Here is a 23,976-nt window from a genome sequence, read left to right on the forward strand (position 1 = left end):
GCGGCTGCCCCATCCTTTCGGCTTGAGCAGCCAGGAGGCTAGGAGGCCTGGCCTCAGGAGAGGAGGCTATGTGCCACTTGGGGTGCCTGGAACTGGGGGCCCAGGCTGGCCGCAGGCAGCCCCGCCCTCAGAGGGAAGGCCAAGTGGGAGTTATGAAAACCGTCTCGAAAGGCGCCCAAAGGCATTTGCTTTCACACTTTTAAAACCAAAGATGCACACTCCCCCTTGGAGCCTGAGCGGGGGTTTTATTGCTTGGAAGGAGTCCCAGGGAAACGGAGTTGGGGGGGGGGGTGCGGAAAGTCCCTCCAAATGCCCCCGCCTCCCGAGCCCACTCTGCTCACAAAGCTCAGTCCCCCAGTCCAGATCCCCCCACGCCCCCGGGCCCGTGCAGGGGAAGAGCGTCTCATGGCAAAGTGGCCTCGAAGCCAAAGCAAACACTCTGAGAGTGTTCCCAGGCTCCGCAGACGGCTGGCACCAAGGGGCCGAGTCTGCTCTGAGCCGACAGGGCCCCTCATGTGGGGAAGGGCCCCGCTGCTTGGGAGGAAGGCTGAAGCCCTGTTCTAGCTTGCCCTATGTCCCTGTGTGCCACGTGGCGTGGGGCAAGTCCTGTCCTCCAGGCCTCAGTTTCCCCACGTGTACAATGAAGGAGCAGGTACAGACCCACGGACGTTAAAATGTTTTCTAGTAGCAGAAGCTAGAAGTGAGATCTTAGGCAGAAGTTCAGGGTATAAAGCACAGAAAAGGAGGGCCGGTGCCTGCGATGGTGTCAGCTGTCTGCCCACTGAGGCCCCTCCAGAGGCTACCTGGAGTAGGAGGCCAATCCGTGTACTTAGAGGGTCTTGAAGTGCCATCCGGGGCTGGGTTCTGGGGGTCTCAGAGGCTGTGGCTTTCTTTCCAATACTAGGGACTGCTGGCTGTGCCCTAGGTGACCTCCTCAGAGGCTTCCAGGGAGACAGTGTGGAGATGGGCCTTGGGTGAGGGGGACCCACCTGATAGCCTATCCTGCTGCCTGAGGGTGCAGCTCTCCCTGTGGTCCGCCCAGAGGAGACCCCACGGCAACTCCGGTCTGGCCTCAGCCTCTCCGGGCCAAGCAGGTCGGAGACCTGAAGCGACAGGTCTGCCTGCTGCCTGATATCCCAATGTCCGAGGCCCATGCCAGCCTCCACGCCTTTGGCCTCATGGCCCCCTCTGCTGGGAATGCCCTCGTCCTCCCCACACAGCCACAGCGTGTTAGGGAGCCGTCCCTGCCTGGCCACGACCTGAGACTTTTTCTGTTTTTGTCCCCACCAGCTCTCAACACGGGGCTGGGTAACCGGCATGTGGCCAGTGTGCTCCTGTCAAGCGGGGGAGTGGGCAGAACCCACTTATGCTTGAAACCTAAGACGTGCGAAGGGCCCACGAGCAGCTCCTGTTGGGGAGGGAGGAGAGAGGGAGAGTGGCATCTTAGACCAGACTGAGAGTCCCACCAGCAACTCTGGGGACAACTGTCACCAAGTGTCACCAGGGGTCTGGGGGCAGCTTACCATTCTATAAGCATCATCTTGTTTACTCTCTAATCCTCAAAGCAAGCACAAGGAAGGGCTGGGGTCTGAAGCCTGTTCTGCTGAATTTGTCTGTGCTTTTATGCACAGAGCGGTCCTGCTTCCCATTTCTCATGGGGGAAGAGAATCCCCCGTGGGTGGGATTCCACCTCGAATCCGGATCATAGCATTCCGTCCCCACACAGAGACACCACCACCCTGGAGCCCCCTGGGAGAAGGCCTGGCTTTGCTAAGAGAAAGTGCAGCCGGGGAACCTCAGGCAGGATGCCCCCCTGGGCGGACCAGAGAGAGGTCTTCCTCTTCCAGGGGGCCCTGGCCATCTGCTCAAAGCTCGGGGAAAGTGAGGCCCAGAAAGACAACGACACGCTCTGTGTGTGTGTGTGTCTTGTACCCCCTGCCCCTGCATGGTGCACCCACAGGACTCTGGGTCAGTACTGATGCCCACCTGCACCTCGCTTCTGGCCATGCCCAACACTTCCCTGCACCCACCTCCTCATGACTGTCCTTCCATCCAGCACTCTGACCCCTTGTTTATCCAGCCCTCTAACCCCATCATATGCGCACATACCCCAGCCATGGGCTGGGGGAGCAGCGGGGCTGCCATGACCATCATGGACCTAGTCAAGGCCCTCACTGCACAAAAAGAGAGACCGAGGGGACGCCTGGGTGGCTCCACTGGTTAAGCATCTGACTCTTGATTTCAGCTCAGGTCGTGATCTCACGGTTTGTGGGATGGAGTCCCGTGTAGGTTCCACGCTGACAGTGCAGAGCCTGCTTGGGATTCTCTCTCTCTCTGCCCCTCCCCACCCCACTCCCCAAAATAAATAAATAAATAAATAAATAAATAAATAAATAAATATTTAAAAGAGATAGAGAGACTGAGGATTGTCACAAGTCTCATTTCTCAGTGGGGCAGTGTGTAGGCACACAGCCAGCATGGGAATGAACCCTGAACTGCTGTCCCCCCTCTTGGCCCTTAGATGTGGAGTTCCTGAGAGTTCTGTGCCCCTGCTGTACAGCCATCTGCAGACATGCACTTGGCCCCTTCCACAGGGTCCTCATTAATCACCCTGCCAGGGCTGCTACTTCTCTAAACTTCCTCCTGTGTGTTTACATCTTGGGTAATGAGGGGTGAGTGGAGGGGAGCTCATTCCAGGTGGTGGTCTGGCCAGCCTCTACCCCCAGTTCTCTCCCTCCTTGTCTCACTCAGGCATGCGGTCAACAAACCCTCATGAGGCCCCCGGTGGCCACAGAAATCCAGTCCAGATCTGGTGCCTCCCGGCCTCCAGGCCTTGGGACGCAAGTGAAGATTTGCAGCCTGTGTGACTATGCTAAGACTGGGGCACCTGCAGGAACTGTGGGTTGTGGGGGAGGAGAGAAGGGACACTTCAGCCAGTGAGGATGGAGAAGATGTTTGCCAGGCAAGGGTGGGGCATTTGTGTGGCCATGAGCAAATGTGACCCTTAGCATTAGACAGACCTGGGTTGTGGGTTCTGACTCCACAGCTCACTTGCTGTGTGGGTTGTGGGCGTTACCTGACCTCACTGGGCCTCAGTTTCCTTGTTTGTCAAACAAAGCTTACTTCCAGGACTACTGACAAGACTGGGGACATGAGGGTTGTAAGAGCCTCGTGCCTCCCCCACCCAGAGAGAAAAGCAACGGCATAGGTGGGAGATGGGCTGGGCACGGCCGACTGAGGGGCAGCACACAGCTCAGTGAGGACAGGGCCCGCAGGAGAGGCAGCTGCAGACCGGAGGGAGCCCATGCTCTGTGTCCAGGCTGGGCAGCAGAAAGCTCACTGGGCAGTGGCAGGCAGCACTGGAGAATCCCAGGCTGCTGGGGCAGTGCCCTTGGGCAGGGGCCCTGCTGCCGGGTCACGGGTGTAGCATGAGTTGGGAGAGGTGATGGATGGCACCAGCCAGATTTGGGGGCAAGAAAATGAGAGAATTCAGAATGGAACCACAGCTCCAAGGAGAAAGGTTTTGTTAGAATGGCCACGAATGGGTTTTAGGTCCCCCCTTGGAGAGCTGTCCGCTGTTCCCTCTCAGAGAGCTGGAAACTTGGAAAGCCTAGGAGGATGGGGTGAGTCCCCTGGGAGTGACAGAAGCTCAGGGCCTGCTTGCCTAAGAAGCATCGAGGAGGTCAAGCAGGGTGCCCTTCCGGGGAAGCTTCCTTCTCCAACCCAACAAGATGGAAGAGAGTTATCCAGCCACAATTTACCTGTTAGGTGGGAGAAGGGGCTCCCTCTTGCCAAAGAAAAGCTATTTTCTTATTCTGAAACTGGGCTCTGTGTTTCAGAGCTACATGTTGTGAAAAGGAAACTGCTTGGAGTCGTTTGCCGAAATTTACCTTTCAGAAGTGGTTAGGGCTGGGGGGTCAGTCGCTGGAGCTGACAGCCAGCCTCCTGCCCCTCCTGGGCTGGGCCCGCCACCGGCTGGGTCTCTCAGTCACCCCAGCAGGTTGTCGAGGGCCCGGAGTAACCCTCTGATTGGAGCTTTTTATGTGCTGCCAGCTCCGGCACCGGCCCTGCTCCTTCCTGGCAGCCTGTGAGTGCTCCCCAGCACGGAAGAAGTGGCCCTCTGACGTAACCCCGTGCCCCTGCTCCTGGTTTGGAGGGGGCGCCCACGCTGGGCACACGAGCCAAACATGTCACGGCTAATCTAGCCATAGCAGTGCCTCTGCCTTCGGTGGGACAGGCTGGCCAGGGCTCTGCAGAAGTACATTTCCCAGTAACGCAAGTCAGGAACTTTGAAACCAACGGCCCAAAGGTGCAGTGGCCTCCACTCTTACTTGCTGGAAGTCTTTTCAAAACAGTGCGCATCCAAAACTTTAAGACATTGGACTGGACACGTCAACCTTTTGTCGATGACTCAGAGACCTGGCTGCAGGAGGACTGTGAAGTAGACAGTGCAGGAGGACTGTGAAGTAGGCAGTGCAGGAGGCAGCCCCCGATTGCTTATGTGACCTTGGACAAGCCTCCCGTCCCCAACCTGGCCTTGGTTCACCATCTGTAAACGCAGAACTGGGTCCACGTTCCCCAAAGCTGTTGCGAAGACTCTGCGGCGCACATTCAACCAAGTGCAGACTCAACGCTCAGCTTGCCAGCCCATGCCCTGCAGGTGCAGGTTTATGAGGTCTGCAGTGGGGCCTGGGCATTTGTTTGTTTATAAGTAACCCAGATGATTCTGGGCATTCTGGGGAAATCCTGGAGGATGATCTTGAGGGTTCAGGTGAGACTTGGAGTCTGCAAGGGCCCACTGCTGGGGTACGATGTCCAGGGCTGGGCTACCGCGGGGGGTAGGACTCTGACCTTCACTGATGGCCACTCCCTGGGACAGCCGGGGTGTTCTGGTGACACTGCTCATTACATATGGAGATTCCTACCCCAAAGCAGAATCTAGGGAGACTGCTCTATACTGAGTCTATAGGTGGAAATTGGGAGACAGTATCCTGGTTCCATCAGGAGCTTTGGAAACAGACAGGCTGAGAAGGTGGCACAGGGGTGGCAGGAGAACACAGGCAGGGGACAGATACCTGTCTGCAGAGCAGGATGATTTCTGCACCTGCCCATATTCGACATCATTTATCACAGATTCCCCTTCCCCTCCTGAGAGACAGCCCACGGCAGTAAGGCTGTCCGTCATCACCTGCCATCTCTTTCTGGCAGAGTGAGGCCCTCTGCAGCCTCCCTGCCAGGGTGTCGGCCACTAAGACCTTCCAGGCGCAGGGAGCTTATGACGTTTCGATGTATCTTCTCCCAGTTTCACCTTCTGGCCCATGGGACAAATGGAGCTAAGGGGAAAGCAGGCTTTTGCCTACCGCACCTGAAGGAAGTTTCTATCTCCTTGCCTTTAAAACGCAGACAAGTGTGCTTGTTCTCATTTTGAGAATACAAATGAAAAATCATATGTGAGCATGCTCTGTAAACCCTGACGGATGAACAGGAAGAGACTTTGTGAATCGGGGGGTGAGTCAAGTTATCCCAGAAGTTTCCACCCAAGCACCCACCTGGCTCACTTCCTCCGAGCAGGGCCCGGGATGAGAGGGTGCCCCGGGCTGACCCGGAGAGATGCGCGGCTCCTGACAGGCCTGCCCTTCCCCCCGCTCACCTGTCCTCGATGCGGACCCAGAGGTCATTGAACTGTCGCGGCCGCTGGTGTTTGTTCTGCCTCTTGTGCCACTTCTTCTGCCGCCCAAATTCCTCCAGCTGGCTGAGGCTGTCGGGGAGCAGGAGGTGTGGGGACAGGGCTGGGTCCTCCTCCTCAGGCGGGACGGTGGGGGTCGCCGAGGGTACTGCGGGGAGGGCGGCGGCTGGGGTCACCGGGGCCGGGCTTGCCGAGGTCCCCTCGGGTGGAGGTGCGGGGCTCCGGGCGGCAGGGCTGGAAAGGGGCAACAGCATGTAAGGTGCACGTGTGGGATTGTGTCAGTCACGTGCGACAGGGAGTGCAGCCCAGTGAGAAGGTTGTCACAGCAGGGGAAAGGCTGGGTGCCCCTGCTGGGCCCGGCGAGAGGAACCCAGGGAAACCACTGTCTCATGTCCAGAGATGGAATTTTGACCCATTCTTTCTTTGATCGGCTCAATAAATGTCTCTTGGGCACCCGCCCTGCACTAGGGACCTTTCTAGAAATTGGGCAGAAGCGGTCACCAAATCACATCCCTGTTCTCTTCGAGCTCACACTGAAGTGAGAGCCGGAGAATAAGGATGTCAGATTGTGGGAGCTGCTGGGGAGGGCAGGAGAGGGAGCTTGAAGGTGGAGGCTGCTAGGCTGGCGGGGGTTGCTTCTGGTCAGTGCAGGGTGACACCTGAGCCCAGGCTAGTAGGAGGTGAGGGAGTGAGCTGTGGGCAGGCCCCGGGGGCCTATCTCGTCTTCTTCAGGGTCTTTCATTCCACAGGCTCTGGCTGAGGGGCTTGGGGCAAGTGACCTGACTTCACTGTGCCTCATCTCCGTCTCTGCAGAATGGGGGCGCTACAGCCTGCGCTTCCGAGGGGCAGCATGAGGATCTCCTAAGTTACCACAGGCAAAGCCTTGCGAACAGTGCCTGGCAAATAGGAAGCCGTGGAACTGTTTTAGTAGTTAACAGTATTAACTAAAAATTATAAAATATTAATGCGGTGGTTTGTATCATTCACACAACCAGCCATCTGTGCATTCAACAGCTATTCCCTGAGCATCTTTCTGGGGAGGCAGGACAGTGTTAAGCAGGTCAGAGCTCCAGCTAGAGGTGGACAGACGTGGGTTCACATGCCGGCTCTTGGCTTACAGGCTGTGTGACCAAGGGCAGGTGACAAAGTCGTCTCAAGCGGCAGGCAGCTGTGAGATGGGAGTAGTCACAACACTCGCTTCGTAAGGTCGTCATGAGGACGAATGAGATGAGGTCCTAACACAGTGCCTGGCACACAACAAGCCGTTCTTTGATATTGGCCTATAAGCACATGGACTTGGCTGTAGCAGGCACTAAAGCACTGATTAGGTGTGTGTGTGTGTGTGTGTGCGGAATTCACTTTCCATGCAGTGCTATATACACAGGTCTCTTAGCCTGGGAACAGCCTCTGCTCCTTTCCCTTTTATTCTTTCCTCTCTGGGGCCCAGATGGACTCCCTCGGGAGGACCTCAGACCCTGGCAGAAGGCTGGACGTGGTATCGGGAGTAGAAGGGCGAGGCGGCACCCGAGGCGGCGAGAAGCCTGTTCTCTTCTACCCCCGCACACACAATGGGGTGAGGGGCTTCTCTCTCCATGAGAGGGGAAGGCCATCAGCTCAGCCTGTCCATCCCCAGCCCCCACAGCAAGACCAGATTCCCAGGGCCCAGGAGATGCTGCAGCTGCTGGGGAGATAATTCAAAACAGGCGGACAAAAAGATGGGTCCAGGAAGCACCTGTGGCCGATGATGGCTTTTATTGTTGGGGCCTCCCCAGCATCCCAGCTCCTCGCCCCACCCGCAGGATTTCGGCGTGCGCTGGAGCCTGGGGCTGAGAGCCCTCGGAGCAGGGCCGGGCGGGGAGGCGGGAGAGGCGGGAGAGGCGGGAGAGGCGGGGGACCTTCCTCTGATGCCTGGGCTCTGAGATGAATAGGAGTCGAGGCAGCAGCGCCGGCCCGTTTGCCCGCCCCGCCTGGCCTGGAAAGACACAATGAGCTTCAAGGTGAAGTCCTTGGGACTGTGAAGGGGAGCATGAGGAGTGCCTTGTCCCCAAGGCTGCCTTGGATGCCTCACTCCTCCAACACACCCCTGCCCTGGCCCAGGCAGACCGGATTTGTGCCGCACTCAAATGTTCATCAGTCTCGTCCGGTTGACTCAGATGATCAAAAGAGGAAGGAGTCCAATGTGAGGGAGTTTTTAAGTTCCTCTAGAAGGGCCATGGAGACAGGGGAGAGCAGAGAGTGCTGGCCCAGAGCTAGGAGGCCGGAGGCTCAAAGCTCTGGGGGGCCCCAAGCCTCGTCTGTGCAGAGCAAGGGGGAAAGCCTTAGTTGTTCCGAGCACACCCACCCCCTCTGGCGCCCAGGGAGGGGACAGGGAGTAGTTAGGAGCTGAGGGAGGCTCTAGAGCCCGGCTGCAGTGACAGAAGCTGGGTGTCCTGCAAGTGACGTCACCTCTCTGGGCCTCAAGTTCCTCAATTTTAACATGGGGGTACTCCACGTTCTACCTCATAGAGCTCTTGTGAGGATTTAATGAGCTAAAAGTGCTTAGAGCCCGGTGTATAAAGATTCACTGTGACCATTCAAGCTTCTTTCTGACTCGAGTTCTCGTAACGCCAGAGACTGGGCCTGAAATCGCTCTGTGGTCGCCCTTGGGGGGCCAGCGAAGAAGGTTCCTGCATAACAGTTGGAGGGCAGGCTACAGAGAAACACCCTCCTGCCCCGGAGCTGCCCAGAGTGTGCTGACACCCTGTCATGCCTGCCCTGGCACCGTGGACCACAAGTGGACCCAGCTGACCCCTGAGCACCTAGTCCCAGCCTAGGGTGGGGACAGGAACCCTTCCGAGGAAAAGGATGGCCACTAATGGCTATTTGAGTGGAGTAGGTGTACCTTGGTGGGAAAGTCAGGGGTGGGAGGGCCCCCCAAGAGGTGTGGTCAGAAAAAGGTGAGGACCGGGTGTGGGCAGGGCTAGGCATCCCCAGTTCTCTAGGAGTCCCACAGAGTCCTTCCACCCCACCCACTCACCCGGCCCTAAATGCTGAGCAGCTCAGAACCTACCCCTCCTCCTGTTCCCACTGCCCCACCCCTCAACCTCACCTCCCCCAGGTTGCTGAGATTGCACACCAGCTTCCTTCTCGGTCCCCCCACCTCCAGCCCGGCCCCTCCACTCTTGGCTGCCTGGTGAAGGCCGGTCCCTGCAAGGCTTCTTCACAGCTTGCCCCGTAGGCCCGAGCAGAAAGGCTGGGTGCAGGCTGGCCATGCAGCACGGGGTCGGGCACGGTTCATGGATGGTGGCAGCAGGCCAGCCGGGCGCGTGCCCCCCCCTCCCCACCACCATGCCTCAGCTGCTTACCTGTGGATGGTCTGCCCTGCGGGCGTGTGCTCCACCTCCAGCCCCGCCTGCCGGAGGACGTCAATGACTGTGTTGTTTCCCAGAAAATGACCTGGAACACAAGGGACAGAGTGGGCTCAGCCACCTGCCGAGTCGGCAGCAACTGGGACAGCCTCAGGCCAGTGGCCTACACCAAGGGCAGTGCAGTGTAGCTGGAAGTTGTGCTGGAGCCACCCTGCCTGGGTCCAAATCCTGGCTCTGCTGCCTACCAGTGGTACCTCCCCAGGCCCAGTTTCTGTGCCCCATTCCCAGCTGTAAAGTGGGAATGATGGTGATAGCGGCCTCCAGGGTTGTTGCGAGGCCCACGGGAAGAGTGGCTGGCACAGTAGCAAAGGTTCACAAGTGTTTCATGTTGCATCGTGCCATTAAGCTGACCCCAGCCCCAGGCTGTAACAACACCCACAGCACAGTCTTTGTGCAGAGGACCCACACCCTGGCTGCAGTCACCGCAAGTTTTATACCAGCAAAATAAAGTGAATTAAGCCTGTGTCAGCCTACAGTGGTCGTGTAAGGCCCAGCTCTGAGAAAACCTCCTCCAGGAAGCCCTCAAGCCTTCAACAGGTCTGTGGCTCATCTTTGTGAGTTCCACCAGCAACTTGAGGTGCCCTTCCTTAGCACGGGGGTGGGTTCTGCATATTCATGACTGTCTCCTCACCAGGCTCCACTGTTCTCTCAGCGTCGGCTGGACCCGGGCTTTTGTGGATTCATTTGTTCACCTCTGATCCAACATTTAAAGACCACATATTTCAACCCAGGCCCTGGGGTGGCCCCAGAAGACTCACAAGGTGTAAGATGCTGGGGAAGGAGAGAGCAGCAAATGGTTGCAATGGTTACAGGGTCCAGCGGGCAGCAGCAGTGGCACAGAAGAGGTCCAAACAGAGAGCGGAACACCACAGAGGTGGCCCTGCTGTGTGTGTGTGTGTGTGTTGGGGGGCAGGGGAGACGGGGGTCTTCATCTTACGCAACCCACGAATCATTCACTCAACTAAAGTTTATGGTGCATTTGCTCTGTGACCAGCCTTGTGCCGATCGCTCAGAATGCAGAGACCCACAGCTCCAGATGAGCCCAGAAATGGCTCTACTGCAGCAGGACGTGGGCGTGAGGTCTAGAAACACAGTGAAGGCTCTCCTAGCCTCTGGTTAGGAAGAGTCCTCGGGAGGCCGAGTGAGTGGAGGCGGTAACTGCTGGGATTCGGCACGCTGGCAAGCCCCTCCTCCTCCCCGGGCCTCAGTCTCCCCACCTGTTTAATCCGGGCAGAGTGGCAGTGGCCCCTTGCGGCCTCCTAGCCCGTGTGCCTGCCCTGCAGCCCCACTCACGTGGGCAGCACACTCTCCTCCACTCCCCATTCGCCCCAGAACCTGGGGAGAGATCCCTGTACCATTACTCTAATCGCCTGTGACAGGTGGTGACAGGTGGGGAGCCAGAAGGTCAGCATGTTGACAGCCCCAGGGAGGTCTGAGGAGAACAGACAGTGGACAAGCTGCACGGGAACGGAGAGGCTCCGGCATGGAGGAAGCGAGGCTGGGACCGCAGAGCGGGTGGACAGAGGGCAGAGCCTGCAGCGCTCTGCCGGACGGCCCTGCACACCTCTGGGCTGCCTTCATGTCCCTCACTGGCCTGCTACTGTGCCTGGAATCCACCTTGGGATCACCGCAAAAGACTACTGGTCTGGGAGTGACAGACCCGGGTTCCAGTCCAAGACCCATCATGCTCACTCTGAGACCTCGGGCAAATCCATTATACTCAAATGCTCCCAATGTCTCTGTGTACACGGAAGGGATCCGCCGGCACCCCCGCTCTCAGACTCTATGGAAAAGGCTTTTGTTTGACTTCGGAGACCCTTCCCTTCTTCCCTCTCTCCCTCCTGTTCTTTACCTGCTCAGTTCATTAATCTGACAAACACTGAGCGAGTGCATATCTAGTGCTAGCCAGTGGTGAACAGACGGGGACCTGTTCCAGCCACTCCGTCTCGAGAATCAAGGTCTTTTGATCTGGGTTAAGTACTAGGCAGAGGGAAGCACAACCTCAAGTCAGGGAAGACTTCCTGGAGGAGGTACTGCTAGCAGAAGGGTGGGATAAGAATTAGCCAGGTGAGGGGCACCTGGGTGGCTCAATCGGTTGACTTTGGCTCAGGTCATGATCTCACAGTCCGTGAGTTCGAGCCTCGCGTCGGGCTCTGTGCTGACAGCTCGGAGCCTGGAGCTGCTTCAGATTCTGTCACTCCCTCTGTCTCTGCCCTGCCCCACTCACACTCTGTCTTTCTCTCTCTCTCAAAAATAAGTAAACATAAAAAAAAAAGATAATTAGCCAGGTGAGGATGAGAATCGGGCACAGGCTGGGGGGCTGTTACAGCCAGGGGGAACAGCATGTGTGAGGCTAGGGGATAAGTGAGGCTCATTTGGGAAGCTGGCTATAGAAGTCACACAGACAACACAGGCATGAATAGCCCCTCCCAGGGCTCCGGCCTTGACCCAGTCCTGTCGAGGACAGAGACCCAAGCTCCTGTCACATTTGTGAATCTTCTGAGCAAGTGGGCTTCCCTGCCCCCAGCTTCAGTCTTCCTGTGTGTCAAATCGGCATTCATCCGTTTGGTGGGGCTGTAAGGTCCCAATGAGGCAGGAGGAGCGAATGCCCTTTGGAAAAGCCCAGCGTGCACTCCGGAGTGACGAGCTAAGCCAGTCCCCGGTGGGGCCACAGAGTCATCCTCACCCGTGCCTGCCCCCAGAGTGTGACGGAGCTGGAAGGGGGCCTGGGCACGGTGGCCTTTGGCACAGGGGTGGCAGGAACCCCTGCCAGCGGTTCTTGGAACTCACTGCTGGCAGCAGAGGCGATTCCTTCCCCACTTCCACGGAGACCCTTTAAAGGCCAGGGCCTCCAGGCCCAGCAGCAGTCCGCCGGAGGATTTCAGGAGCCACCAGGGGAAGCACGACGGCGGCACGGGAGCAGCACTGAGTATTTACTGAGGCCGTGTGGCCACTCTGAAAGGAACGTTCCTGGAGTGGGCGGAGCGGGTGCTTGAAGGCCCTGAGCCTTACTGTGGCTGGATCCCCAGCACCGCCTGACAGCGTTTCAGTGTCCAGTCAGCGCCCTGTCCGTCCCCTCAACCTCAGCGATGCTAGCCCTTACTGTGCCACTTAAGACCTTGAGCAGAAGACTTCAGACACTTTGAGAAGTTGGAAGCAATCAGCCATGAGGTTTTTCAAATTCCATCTTTCCTTCTCCAAGCCACGCCCACCTTCCCTTCCGTCCCTGCAGGGCAAGGAGACGGTGTCCATCCCCCTCCTGGACGTGGCTCCCTGTACAGCGCCAGGACGCACCCTCCCCATGCAGCCTGTGCCCCAGGACTGCGGGCACAAGCCATCGGTTCCCAAGCCCAGGTCCCACCATGGTCCCCACCCCACCCTCTCTGGGCCTAGTTTCACAGGACCCCACGATGACACTGCACTATCCTGCTTCTCTCCGTAACCCTACCACTGCCCTGTGCCCACCTTCTTGGTGGGTTCCTCTTTCTCCTGCCCAGTAAGTGTGGGGGCCCCATCGCCTTCTTCTCACGCACAATCTGTGGACAAATCACACACCCATACGGTTGCAATTACCATACAACACAGACCACTCTGGAACTACTGCCCTAGCCCAGGCCTGTCTGACCGGCAGCCTGCACGTCTCCACCTGACATCCGCCAGAGCCTACAAAATCCAACTCACCCTCCCCTCCTGGGGTGCGTCTCAGCTGAGCTCTGTTATCCAAGTTGGATGGGCTGTGTCCCGACTCTTCGTCTCCCTCCTCATCCAATCACTGGAGTGCCCCTGATCTTTCCTCCTAACCATGCTTGACCAGCCCAGGTCACCAGCAGCTTCTGCCCGGAACCACTGCAGACACAGTCTTCCTTGTTACCTCACTGCAGCTGGAATGATCTTCCCATACCCCAGAGCCTCCCCTGTCAGAATGTGCTCCCAGCAAGCCACTTGGGAGACTGTGAGTTTTTTGAGGGCAGGAGCCATGCCTGATTCATCCTCGACCCCAGCGCTAAGCCCAAGTCTGGCACACAGTGGCGGCTTGGCGAATGTTTGCTGAATGAATGAATGACAAAACCTGTTACTCCACATCCTTGCCGTGATCTCATTCTATCCCCAGAAGACTTGAGCTCACAGATACCCTCCCCTTGTCGCCACCGCCCGGCCTCTTGGTGATGCTCCTGCAGATTCCGCCAATCCCAGGAGCTTGGGCCTTGCACCAGCCTGAGCCAGGGCCCAGTGCCTGCTGTCCCCAGACGCTGGCAGACGGGGCTTAGGCTTGCCTCCAAGGTCACAAATCCTGAAAAAGTCACCACACCCATCCTGGAACCTGGAGGGAAGGTGTGGAAAGTTTCCAAAGGGGCCCCAAAGCACTGGGGCTTAGCCTGCGTGGCTTGCCCAGGCTCCTGGGGTCTCCTGGCCACTGCTCAGCAGCGACTTCCAGCACTGACAGCTGTTTTCTGGCCAGCTCTCTGCAGGAAGGCACGTTCCATTTCATCTGCAGAGGCTACATGGGTAAGGAGAGGAGGAAAGAGAGGGAGGACAGTGAGGGGGTAGGGCACACAGAGCCACAAAGACAGAGAGTAGGGGAGAAGAGGCTACAGAGGCCGAGAGAGAAGAGAGACACCCTCAGGGAGAGACAGAGAGAGGAAAAGAGCACCAGGACACAAGGAAACAGAGGACAGACAGATGAGAGTGGGGAGAGAGGGGCTGGGAGATAGGCTGTAAGAGACACAGAGACCTCAGGAGGGAGAGAAAAAAGGAGAGACACTGAGACAGAAAGCAAGAGATAGAAGAAGACAAAAACAAGGGCAGAGATACAAAGAGACAGAGACAGAGGAGAGAAAGAAAGAGGAAAGAAGAGAAAAAGAACCTAGAAATGAAAACAAGGGGCATGCATGGTAGAGGAGAGACTGATCTGAGGATATCATGGAAGACTTCCTGGAGAAGGAATTCATGTAGCCAGGACTCCCAGGATGAGTGGGATTGAGGAGACATACATGGAGTGGGGAGGGGGCAGGCCAGGGCTAGAGGAGGTGGGGCTGGTGTGGTGATTATCTCTCTAAGCCCACAAGCGAGAGCGCCACTTGAGGGACATTCGTAAGCAAACAGGGAAGGTGTCCTGCTCTTCATGGGCACAGCCCCATGACGTTTTAGTGCAGAGAAAAGGCTCCCCTTCTTCCAGGTGTAAGCAGGCCTGTGCCAGGGCACAAGGCTCAGCAAACAGAGCACAGGCTGGATCTAGCCTTTACCCATTGCTGGCCACAGCCTGACAGCCCCCATTTACCAAGAACCAAGAGCCAAGAACCCTGATCTGGGGGTAGGACAGAAAACCTGGCTCAACAGCCCAACTGGCTATGTGACCTCAGGTAGTGTCCTTCCCCTCTCTGTGCCTCAGTTGCCCTACATGTTCCCCTGGGTCTTCCCACCTCTACGATTCCATCATTTGATAACCTGAACACAAAGTCCTACTGAGTGAGTCTCCTGGGTACACGGTGCTTCTCCCGTGTCATCTCACTTCATCCTTTTGGGAACCTGTTGAGGTACCCCCACGGTTTCCAGACAAGGACAGGAGAGCTCAGAGAGAGGAAAGGACTCGCCCCAGGTCACACAGCTGGTAAAAGGCCAAGCTCACTTCCATCCGGAGATGTCATAGCTCACGGCACGCTCTCATACATTCGCTCCGAAGCATTAGCATCTGCAAGGGATCCTGAGGTCACATTAGGGGGCAGGGAGCTGTCAACCACGTGTGGCCTCTCCAGGGTTCACCAGATCGGAGGGAAAGGTGTGAGCACTTAGCAAGAAGAATACACCAATTAACAAGGTGATTTCGAGACAATGTTGGGGGGCTGGGCAGAGGGGAGAACCAGATGTTCCCCCAAAGGTTCCGAAGTAACATGGGCTCCCCTCCACCAGTACACATGTTTTCTCTCCAGTGAGCTCGCTGGGTTTCCAGCATTTTCCTCCTGGAGGAGGGATCCCAAGCTCATATTTATGTTCTGTCTGAAATTAATGCAAGGGAAACTTTCAAATGCTAATCTATCTTCCAGGATTAGCCGGCCGGATGTCAAGTGACAGAGGTGTTTGTTTTCCTGAGGAAGTGTGACAGGAGGGCTGCATGGAGGGACTTTGGGATGCATGGACACTGGGGGTACCACAGGGCTTCTGATCTCCCAAGGAAGGTCTGCCTGGGAAACTGGGTCCTTTTTCTCCTGTTTCACCAGCCAGCCCAGGGCAGGGCGGGGGCATTTTCTGTTCAGTAAGGGCCAGGATGACGCCTCCCCTGCACCCAGTCTTGTGCCAGGAACTGAGACACATGGTCCCCACCCCGGAGGAGGTCACAGTGCAGGGAGGGGAGGGAGAACAGGCAGGCAAACCCTTACAGGGCAGTGAGAGCCCAGCAGCGAGGGAGGGCCACCAGGGGCTATGGGGCTGAAAAGGAAGGGCTTTCACGACAGAGGACATAGCACATGCACGGGTACAAAGGGGAAAAGGGTGTGGGTGTGCAGGCCACCACCAGTGATTCCGGGTGTTGGAATATAAAGTGAAAGGGGAGGTGGGCGATGGTGAGGGTCGGAGCAGCAGGACAAGACTAAGGGGGCGGGTTTCAGCTGGGCCGAAGAACACTTTCCCAGGCAACTGTCCAGTTCTGTAAGGGAGCGAGTGTTCCATCCCTGGAGGTGTGTAAGCAGAGGGGCAATGAGTGCTTGTCAGGCTTGCACAGAGGGGATTCAGACACCCTCCAGGGAGCTGAGAGTGTCTGGGTGGAACCCGATTCTGCCCCTTTGCCATCTGCTCCTCTCTGGAGGTTGCCAGAACCCAGGATGTTAGCAACAAAGAGCCCTGAGCCTTCAGCTGGTCAGCTCAGCTCTGCTGTTAAATAATGGGAGGATAGATACAAATACCAAGAAAGGCACCCCCGCCTGCCATTTCTCTAAAAGTCAGACTGAATTAGACTCTTTGATTCATAGTCTCACCCGACCTTACTAGGATCCTTCTGAGGCCACCAGAACCTGCCCAGTGTCATACCGACAGAAAGCGGCAGAACTGGGGTTTGCCCAAGACTGTTCATGGCTTGGAGCGTGTCTGTTTAAAGGGCGCTTCATGGAGGCAGCTGATGAGGCCGGGGCTCCCTGGGCACGGGCAGGCTCCCTCTGGGGTAAGAGCTGCTTCTGGGCCTCTGACACCTGTCTGACAGTTGCCCAGTTTGGGGGTCCCCTTCAGGACGTCCCCCAGTTGTGTACTTCTCTTAGAAGCATGCACTCCCACCCGCCACCAGGCCCATGCCTGCAAACCAATCCTCTTGGTTCTTTTAAAAGCTCCAGGGTTTGAGCCTTTTCATTCTCTTTGGACCAGATCCTCTTTCAATTAATATTGTTTAGAGGTGAGGAAGCCTGGTGTCTGTACCCCACCCCATCAGTGAGGGCATAAGTCCTGGGGGTTTAGGTCAATCTGCACCTTGAGGGGCCTGGAGCCGGCAGCTCCTCCTCTGCAAGCCCTTGCTGGGACCTCTTGGCATGTCCCAGGCCTTGGGAACCCTGAGATGGGTCAGACATGGAGGCCTTTCCTCCTGGGGTCTGACACGGCCTTAACCCCAAGCAGTGGCTGTGCAATGGTTCAAGGTCACCAAGAGGTGCTGGGGGAGAGCCCCAGAGACAGAGCCTGCAATGGGTTCTGTGACTGCAGGGGTGGTGCCCGGCCCAGGGCTCGCTATGGCCAAGGTAACTCTACAACATCCAGAGGCTCCTTTCCTGGAGTTACAGCACCCGGGACCCCAGGAGAACTTCCCGTTGGCCAAGCTGTTCCTGAGCCTCACTGTTGCTTGGAGCTGAAGCCGGCTCTGGAGGTCTCTGTGTCCAATCTGGGTCCTCAGAGGCTAGGAGGCTACTTCTGCTTCCCCCTGCCACGCCCCCATCCCCATGATGGCCCTTCTATCTCCTGCGGGGAGTCCTGTCCCTGGGGGACTGTGGGCCCCGAGGGGCCAGGACTCAAGTTATAATAACAAGAGGTCACATTATCCAGTGACGGTGCTGCCCCAGGTACTGGCCAGTACAAGTGCAAGCGCACCGACTCTCAGGCTCAATTTAGAGAGGAGGAATCTGACATCAGAGAAGTGAAGTACCTGGTCTGCCCAGGCGACTTCCTCCACAGAGAAGCACTAGCTTTCTAATTTAGGCAGGCTGGCTCTGAAGCCCACGCTCTTTATCTAGGCCATTTCACCTCCTGCCTTCCCCACACGGCCCGGCAAGAGTGCCGAGCCCGTGGCTGATGTTCCGTAGATCCTGGCTCACCGACAGGTCCAGCCTGGGACACAGGTCCTCCAGTCTCCTCTCTCCCCCATTCCAGAGGGCAGGGTTGGCTCTGGTTAGGGACAGGCTAGCAGATGGGATGTTCCTCTGGCTGGCTGGCTTCTCTGGGCTGAAACATGAAGGGTGACTCTGGCCAAGGATCACAGCCCCGAGGAGGCGTGCCAGCTGCCAGATGTGCACATGGTGGGGAGGAGGGCCCTTTGAAGCACCGTTGGAAATTCTGAAACACTTCCGGATGCTGTGGCCTCGTGTTCCAGCGAGGGGAATGTGGCAGGCCGTGGGCGTGCCCCTGGGAGAGGAGAAAGTGGCTGGGCGTGTGCTGCCTGTTCGTTGCATCCTGTGTTTTTAAGGTTTAAAAGGCCCTACACGGGACATGGCTGCTCTCCTATGCCCCGCCACAAGCTCCGAGGAGCTTCTGTTCCTGAGGCTGTCGTGTGGAGAACCCAGGTGGGAGGGAGGTGGGTGTGGGTATTGTCCTGATGACTATGGGGATGATGAGGAGCTGGAGGGCAGCTGGACCTGCAGCGGGAAAGTTTTAACTGGTTCCTACCTCCTCCAGGAAGCCTTCTCTGACTTCCCTTCCCTTCTAGACTGGGAGATGACAGAGTGCTCGGCACAAGCAGGCCTGTGATAAGGAAATCATGCAGGGCTGTGAGAGCCCAGCTCCGAGGTCGTGGAAAGCTCAGGCAGAGGCGGAAAAGGGCACTCTCAGCAGAGCAGAGGACCCAAGTAGCAGCTGGAGTTTTCATTTTGAGGGGAGGAGACTGGCCATCAGTAAGAATGACCTATCAACGTGACCAACATTTCACTCCGCTTCTGTTTCTCTCACTTCCCGTCTGCACCTCTACTTACCCATCTGCCAAATGGAATAATAAATACCACCCTGTCTCCCTCCAAGAGGAATTGAGGACATAGAGGTCATATGAACGTCCTTCAGGCAGGATCATACCACCCTGCAGACAGCTATTGCTGCTGTTAGTAATAAAAAAGATGTTACTGGTGTTTGGTGCGTTGGGATCCCATTCCTTCTCTCAGGCCCGGGGCTTCACCACCAATCGGCTTCTGTGTCCTGGGCCCCCCGGCATGTTTCTGAGTATGGGCCTGAGGGCTGGGGTGAGAAAGGCTGAGTGGCCCGGAGGCCGGGTGAGCTGGGTGTGCAGGCACTGGGGCAGCAGCTACCACGTCTGTCTTCGCTGCTCACACAGCCCGCCCAAGAACTCTTCCAATCTCGCTTTGTGCCTGGACCTCTGCTTCCCGTGGGTGTAGGCGGCAGCCGCCCTACAGGGAGGGATCTCCAGGTGCCGGAAGGCTCTTTGCTCCAAAACCCTCCCAAGGGATCCAAGAGTGACTGAAGCAAATCAAAGCAAAATGTGGGGTTCTTAGGGCCACCAACCTTCCAACAACAGGATCAAAGGGCTTGGAAGGTGAGAAGGTAGAACCATACTCAGATCAGAGCACTTTAGGATTCTGGAATGTACGGGTTACCACCGGCTCTAGGGTTTTCAGTGAATGGGCCCTAGCGGTTATCCAGTCCGCCTTTGAGTCTGGCTTGTACTCCAACCCAGCTCTGCCCGCTCCTCCATTACTTATTCTATCCCAGATTCCAGGTTAGCCAATAAGTAAACATCTCAAGAAGGCCCAGTTTCCTGGAGCTAGGGACAAAATGGTCATTTTCTTTTAGTGCCTGGGACTGAGACCTCCCTATCTCTCTGAGGCCTGGGGGACTAATGGAATGACTAAACATAATGAACTTGATTCTGGCTGATTTGGTCCACTATGTCTTTGCAGAACATCCCCTAGCTGGTGGTGATTCCGAGGAGGTAAGGACCCTGCCCTGGAGTGGTTCACATACCCTGGGATGCCCATGAAGCAGTGGGTACTGGGATAAAGTCAGGAGAAGGCCCGGGGGACGGCACTGACATTTACACTTCAGCGTTGCTGTAGAAAACCTTGCAACCCATGACTAGAGACCACTGTGGGTTCGTGGGTTCGTGGGTTCGTGGGTTCGTGGGCCCTCAAATGCCAGCCAGCAGTCTGTGTTCCAGGCAGTCAGAACAGATGTAAGGCAGGCATGTGCCCGACTCCTGGTCAGGCACACATCACTAATCAATCGCGACCTCTTCTCTGCTGAGCCCTGATTCGGTTTTATCACCCCTTACACCATCACACTCCGGGCAGCCACGACCACTCAATGCCAGCTGTCCCAGGAGATGAAAGCTATTTGACTCCCTGTCCATGCCAGTTCTTATGGCCGGTCTTGCTTGCATTCATGTCAAACGTTCTTTCTGGAAACCAAGAACCCTCCACTTTCCTCTTCTTTCTCTGCAGATGCCTGCACCTGCTACCTTACAGAGCAGAGCTCTGATGAGAAAGCCATCAGGTTACTTTTCCACTAGCAAATGACTCGTCTGCCAGCCTCCTCCCTCCTTCCAGTACAGGTAAGGAAGTGCTCTTCTCTACCCAGGCCAGACCCTCTACCTGAGCTCTGCCCCCACCCTTCCTGCCTTCTTGCAAGACTGGGCTAGTAATATTCCCCACTGAGCAGCCCCACCCCTCCTGTGTCTCTTTCCATCATGTTTCAGGCATGCTCAATTCTCTCCCATGGTAAGAACAGCTGGGTGGGTAGGGCCAACAATACAGCTACAAATTTTTATTTTGCCAAGTAAGGGCTCTGAAAGGTCCCTTTGCCTTACATCACTATCATTTTTTTTTTTTTAAAGCGAAAGATGTTTACCTTCAAACATGGTAGAAAGGAGATAATTTCAGAGCATTAGATAAGCCTGTAAACTGAATAAATTTAGTTAATAAAAACTCACCACCTAGTACCTATTTTATAAGTTGTTTATAGAGCAGAAGAAATCCAAGAATCTGCACAAGATCTTTGGGGACCCTTTAGCTTGTCCTTGAGGCTGGTAGTCAGGAATAGGACCTTCCCTCCCCCTGGACACTCCTCTCCATGGCAGTGGCCTGGGCCATTCCAGAATGTCTGGGCTTGCACACCGGCCACAACCACCTCCTGGAGGACAGGGCTTCTGTCTGATGTCACCCCCAGATGTCCCCCAGGCCTGGTCAGAATTGTCACGCATGTTCACACCCCACCTGCCCCTGAGCCCACCGAGTAACCTCCAGAAGAGGTCAGATCGTGGCTCGCTACAGAAACAACACTAAGGAGAGTACTCTTCTGTGGGATGCACCACCTAAAACGATACCCTTCCCACAAACCCATCAACATTTCAGGAATTCTAGAGCAAGGGCACCATGTATGGAGGAAATGGCTAGGACTAGGGACCCTAGAAACCAGGATTCCAGTTGAACATCTGCCTGCATGGCCTTGAGGAAGCCACTCTTCCTCTCTGGTATTTAGTTTTCATCTGCAAAATGAGTATTATAAAACCCATCTCGTGGTGTTATTGTGAAGGTCAAAGGTAACATAGGCTAAGAGCCTGGAGTGGTGGTTGGCACATAGGAGGAGTTTTTATTATAAGGATCTCTCCACTATGGCAGAGAATTTTAATCCTGTGATCTAAAATGAACATATTTAGCACAACCTGATGAAGCAGGTGTATTATCCCCGTTTTGCAGATGAGAGACTGAGGCCCTTGGAGGTGAAATGGCTTTCCCAGCATCTCTTAGCTGACGGTGGTAGAGCCACACTTTATACACAAGCATCCTGACACCAAAGCTCTTACTCTTTGTACTGAATCTCTGTAGAACAGAACAGAACAGAACAGAACAGAGGAGGGGTAGCCAGACTGCTATCAGCACTGGAAATCCCCGTCTGTACCTGTGGGCTTTCGGGAAGGGAATCTGGAGCAGAGGTGGGCTGAGGAAGGGTCTGGATGGGCACGGGGGTGGGGGGGGTGGGGCAGGCAGGTGGCGGCTCTCTTGTGTGCCTTAGCTTACTCCTCTGGAGCCACGGAGCCTGAGGCTGGCCTAGAATGGCAGACCCCAGCAGGGGCCTGGCTCAGACACCAGGCAAGCCCCAGCCGGGGCAGGGGGGGTGGGGCGAGGCAGAGGTGTTTATCATTATGTTTCTGTTTTCTAAGATATTTCCTAGAGACACCCATCGAGCCTGGAACTGAGAGACCTTTGCGTGAGCAGACACATCTGGGGGACGGCTGGGAATATTTCCAGTGGCATAGGTCCTCCCTCCCTCCCATGGCCTTGGGGACCCTGGGCCTTCTTTGAGGACCAGACAGAGGATGGTCTGGTGAAGAGTCAGTGCCCGATGGTCTAGGAAGGGCTGAGATGCGACTGCAGAGGCCCGCAGACAGAGGTGTGTAGAGGGGAGTGGGGGTATCTGCAGGTTGCACACTGCCCAGGAGTGCCGGTCTTGGCGCTGCACACAACTCTTCAGCTGCCACAGGACGTGGGACTTGGGAGTCACGTGGCCATAAGAATGCAGAGGGAGGCATGGACTCTTCTCGCTCTGGGTTGTGCATGGACATATTCCATGACAATACAGTGGTCGTCACAGGTCTATACAGCTGGCTCCCTGACTGTACATGAGAACAGAGTTCCTGGATCATAGCTCCTGGGCCTGGGGTCCAGCCCTGCCTCTCTCCCTGACTTGCCATGAACTTGACCCGTATCTTGACCTATAGGGACCTCAGTCTATCCAGAGCTCAGATGAGGTGGACAGGCTTGAGCCTGGAGGCTGCATCCAGCTTTGAAATTCTCAGGTCAAGGGTGGATGTGCAGTGCGGGGGAGAACATTTGTTTCAGGAGTGGCCGAGCCTCCAGTGCAGCTGCCAGCAAGGTCCGCACATGGCTCTGGGCTTGTTGTTGTTGGATAGCAGGTCCCCGAGAGCTGAGGTGGGGCTCACGTTGCCCTGACGTTCCTGCTGCCCTGTCCACCAGGCCCAGAGGAGACCAGGAAGGGAGGATCTGGCCAACATTCCCACACTTGTTCGTTCCTTCCCTCATCCTTTCTTCCATACACTCATGACACCTATTACATGTCACTACAAACACAGGATGATTATGTGGTGTGTGCCCTCCCGGAGCTCAAGGCAGGGTGCGTGGGAGATAAGAGCCAGCAGCAGCCACCGGCTATGCTGTGGGGAGCAGCCTGGAGGCGGCAAAGGCCGAGCTGGAGTGAGGAGGCTAGAGCTGATGGAGGCTCGGGCTGGGACAGTGGTGATGGGGACGGATGGAGCAGACGGACAGGAGTCGTTTCGGTGGTCTGTCAACAGGACTGACCGGGGACCAGCTGGATCTCAGACATGGGCAAGAAGCTAGAGGAGGGCATGGTGCCTGCATGCTGGCCGAGTGCCTGAGTGGACATTTGTGTCCCCAAGGACTTGGGTTTTAGGAGAAGGCGGCCAGGATCCAGGGCCACCCATGCTGCTGTGATTTTCACCTCCAGGCTTTCTGTCTCCTCACCCACAGGAAAGAGCTAGCCTCAGACCCTGGGTGGCTCTGGTCTGGGGCCCTGGACAGGTGGGGCAGGAAAGCCCTACCACTCAGATGGGCCATGTGGAATGCTGGATCTTTTACTGGACTCCCTCAAGGATCAGGCTTGGTTCCTCCTAGGCCTGGAGAGATGCCTAGAGGTTGGCTTGGTTTGGAATGGTTCCCCTTTTGTAGTCACTGGGGGATCATTCTGGAGCAGGAGCAGTGCCCAGATGCTCACGGGGAGAGGGCTAGGGTGGCAGCTGGATGGTGAGTGAGAGGGTGTGTTTGGGAGCACTCCCTCCCCTGCACCTGTCCCCAAAGCTGTCCTGACTCATGCCAGGTCCCCAGTAGGTATCTTGCACCTGGAGGCTAGCCTTGCCCTCTCCACGTAGTCAGTCAAGGTCTTACTCCTGCCGGCTTCTCCAGACTCTCCTACAGGAATTCCTCTCTTCTCTGAAAACTGTTTGAACAGCTTCTGGAATCATCAATGGCCCAAGAGCTTTCTGATGACTTCTGTTCAGATGAGGAAACCGAGGCTGTCGGAGGGGAAGGGATCTGCCACAGGCCACACCGGGCCATGGCCGCCCCAACATGAGCCTGGACTCCTTCTGTCCAGCTGCAGGTGTGGCCTCACAGGGGCTGACCCACGAGCCTCTTCCATGCTGGAGGCCACACAGGAGGGAAGACGGGCACAGTCAGAGGACCCTGGCTCTCCCCTTGAAGGGTATGGGGTTGCATGGCGGGGCGGGGGGAGGCGGACGTCACACAGGGGTACGTGGACTGCCTGACCCGATCTGCGCTGGCCTGAGCAGGCAGGCAGTGCACGGGCAAGGGGCTGGGGAAGGGATGGCGGAGAGGCAGTGGTAGTGAGTTCTCGCCCCCAGGAGTGGCGCCTCTGGCTTATTCTCACAAAGCAGGAGGTGGACTGCACCCACATGAGCAAGAAATACATTTCTGTTGCTGTGGCTCTTGGGCAAAAGCTGACTAATAAAGGAGGCAAATGCAATCCCCTGGTCCCATCGTAGACATCGCTGTTAGCATGGGAGATGGCCGTAGGGAAAGAAAGAAGGAGTCAGGGAGAGGAGGGAGGAACAGAAAGGAGGGACAGTGAGGGAGATGCCAAGCAAGCCCTGAGACTGGGCATCTAGACCTCCCTCTACACAAAGAGGCTAGAGCCCTCAGGAGA

General features: G+C 56.5%; 1 protein-coding gene across 3 annotated transcripts in view; it reads right to left on the reverse strand.

Moving 5' to 3' along the window:
• TRABD2B (TraB domain containing 2B) overlaps positions 1–23,976 on the reverse strand; it is a 218,284-nt gene that overhangs the window by 8,338 nt on the left and 185,970 nt on the right. For 2 of the 3 annotated variants that reach the window (XM_003990063.6, XR_002160835.3), the window contains exons 5-6: positions 9,031–9,121; positions 5,651–5,920 (exon numbers count right to left, since the gene is read on the reverse strand). In XM_003990063.6, coding sequence (XP_003990112.1) covers positions 5,651–5,920; positions 9,031–9,121 — 361 coding nt within the window. Of the gene's footprint in view, positions 1–5,650; positions 5,921–5,995; positions 7,659–9,030; positions 9,122–23,976 lie in introns of those variants that run through there. The other variant, XM_045035802.1, reaches the window with a different exon arrangement.

Source organism: Felis catus, chromosome C1 (assembly GCF_018350175.1).
Source record: "Felis catus isolate Fca126 chromosome C1, F.catus_Fca126_mat1.0, whole genome shotgun sequence".
Taxonomy (NCBI): domain Eukaryota; kingdom Metazoa; phylum Chordata; class Mammalia; order Carnivora; family Felidae; genus Felis; species Felis catus.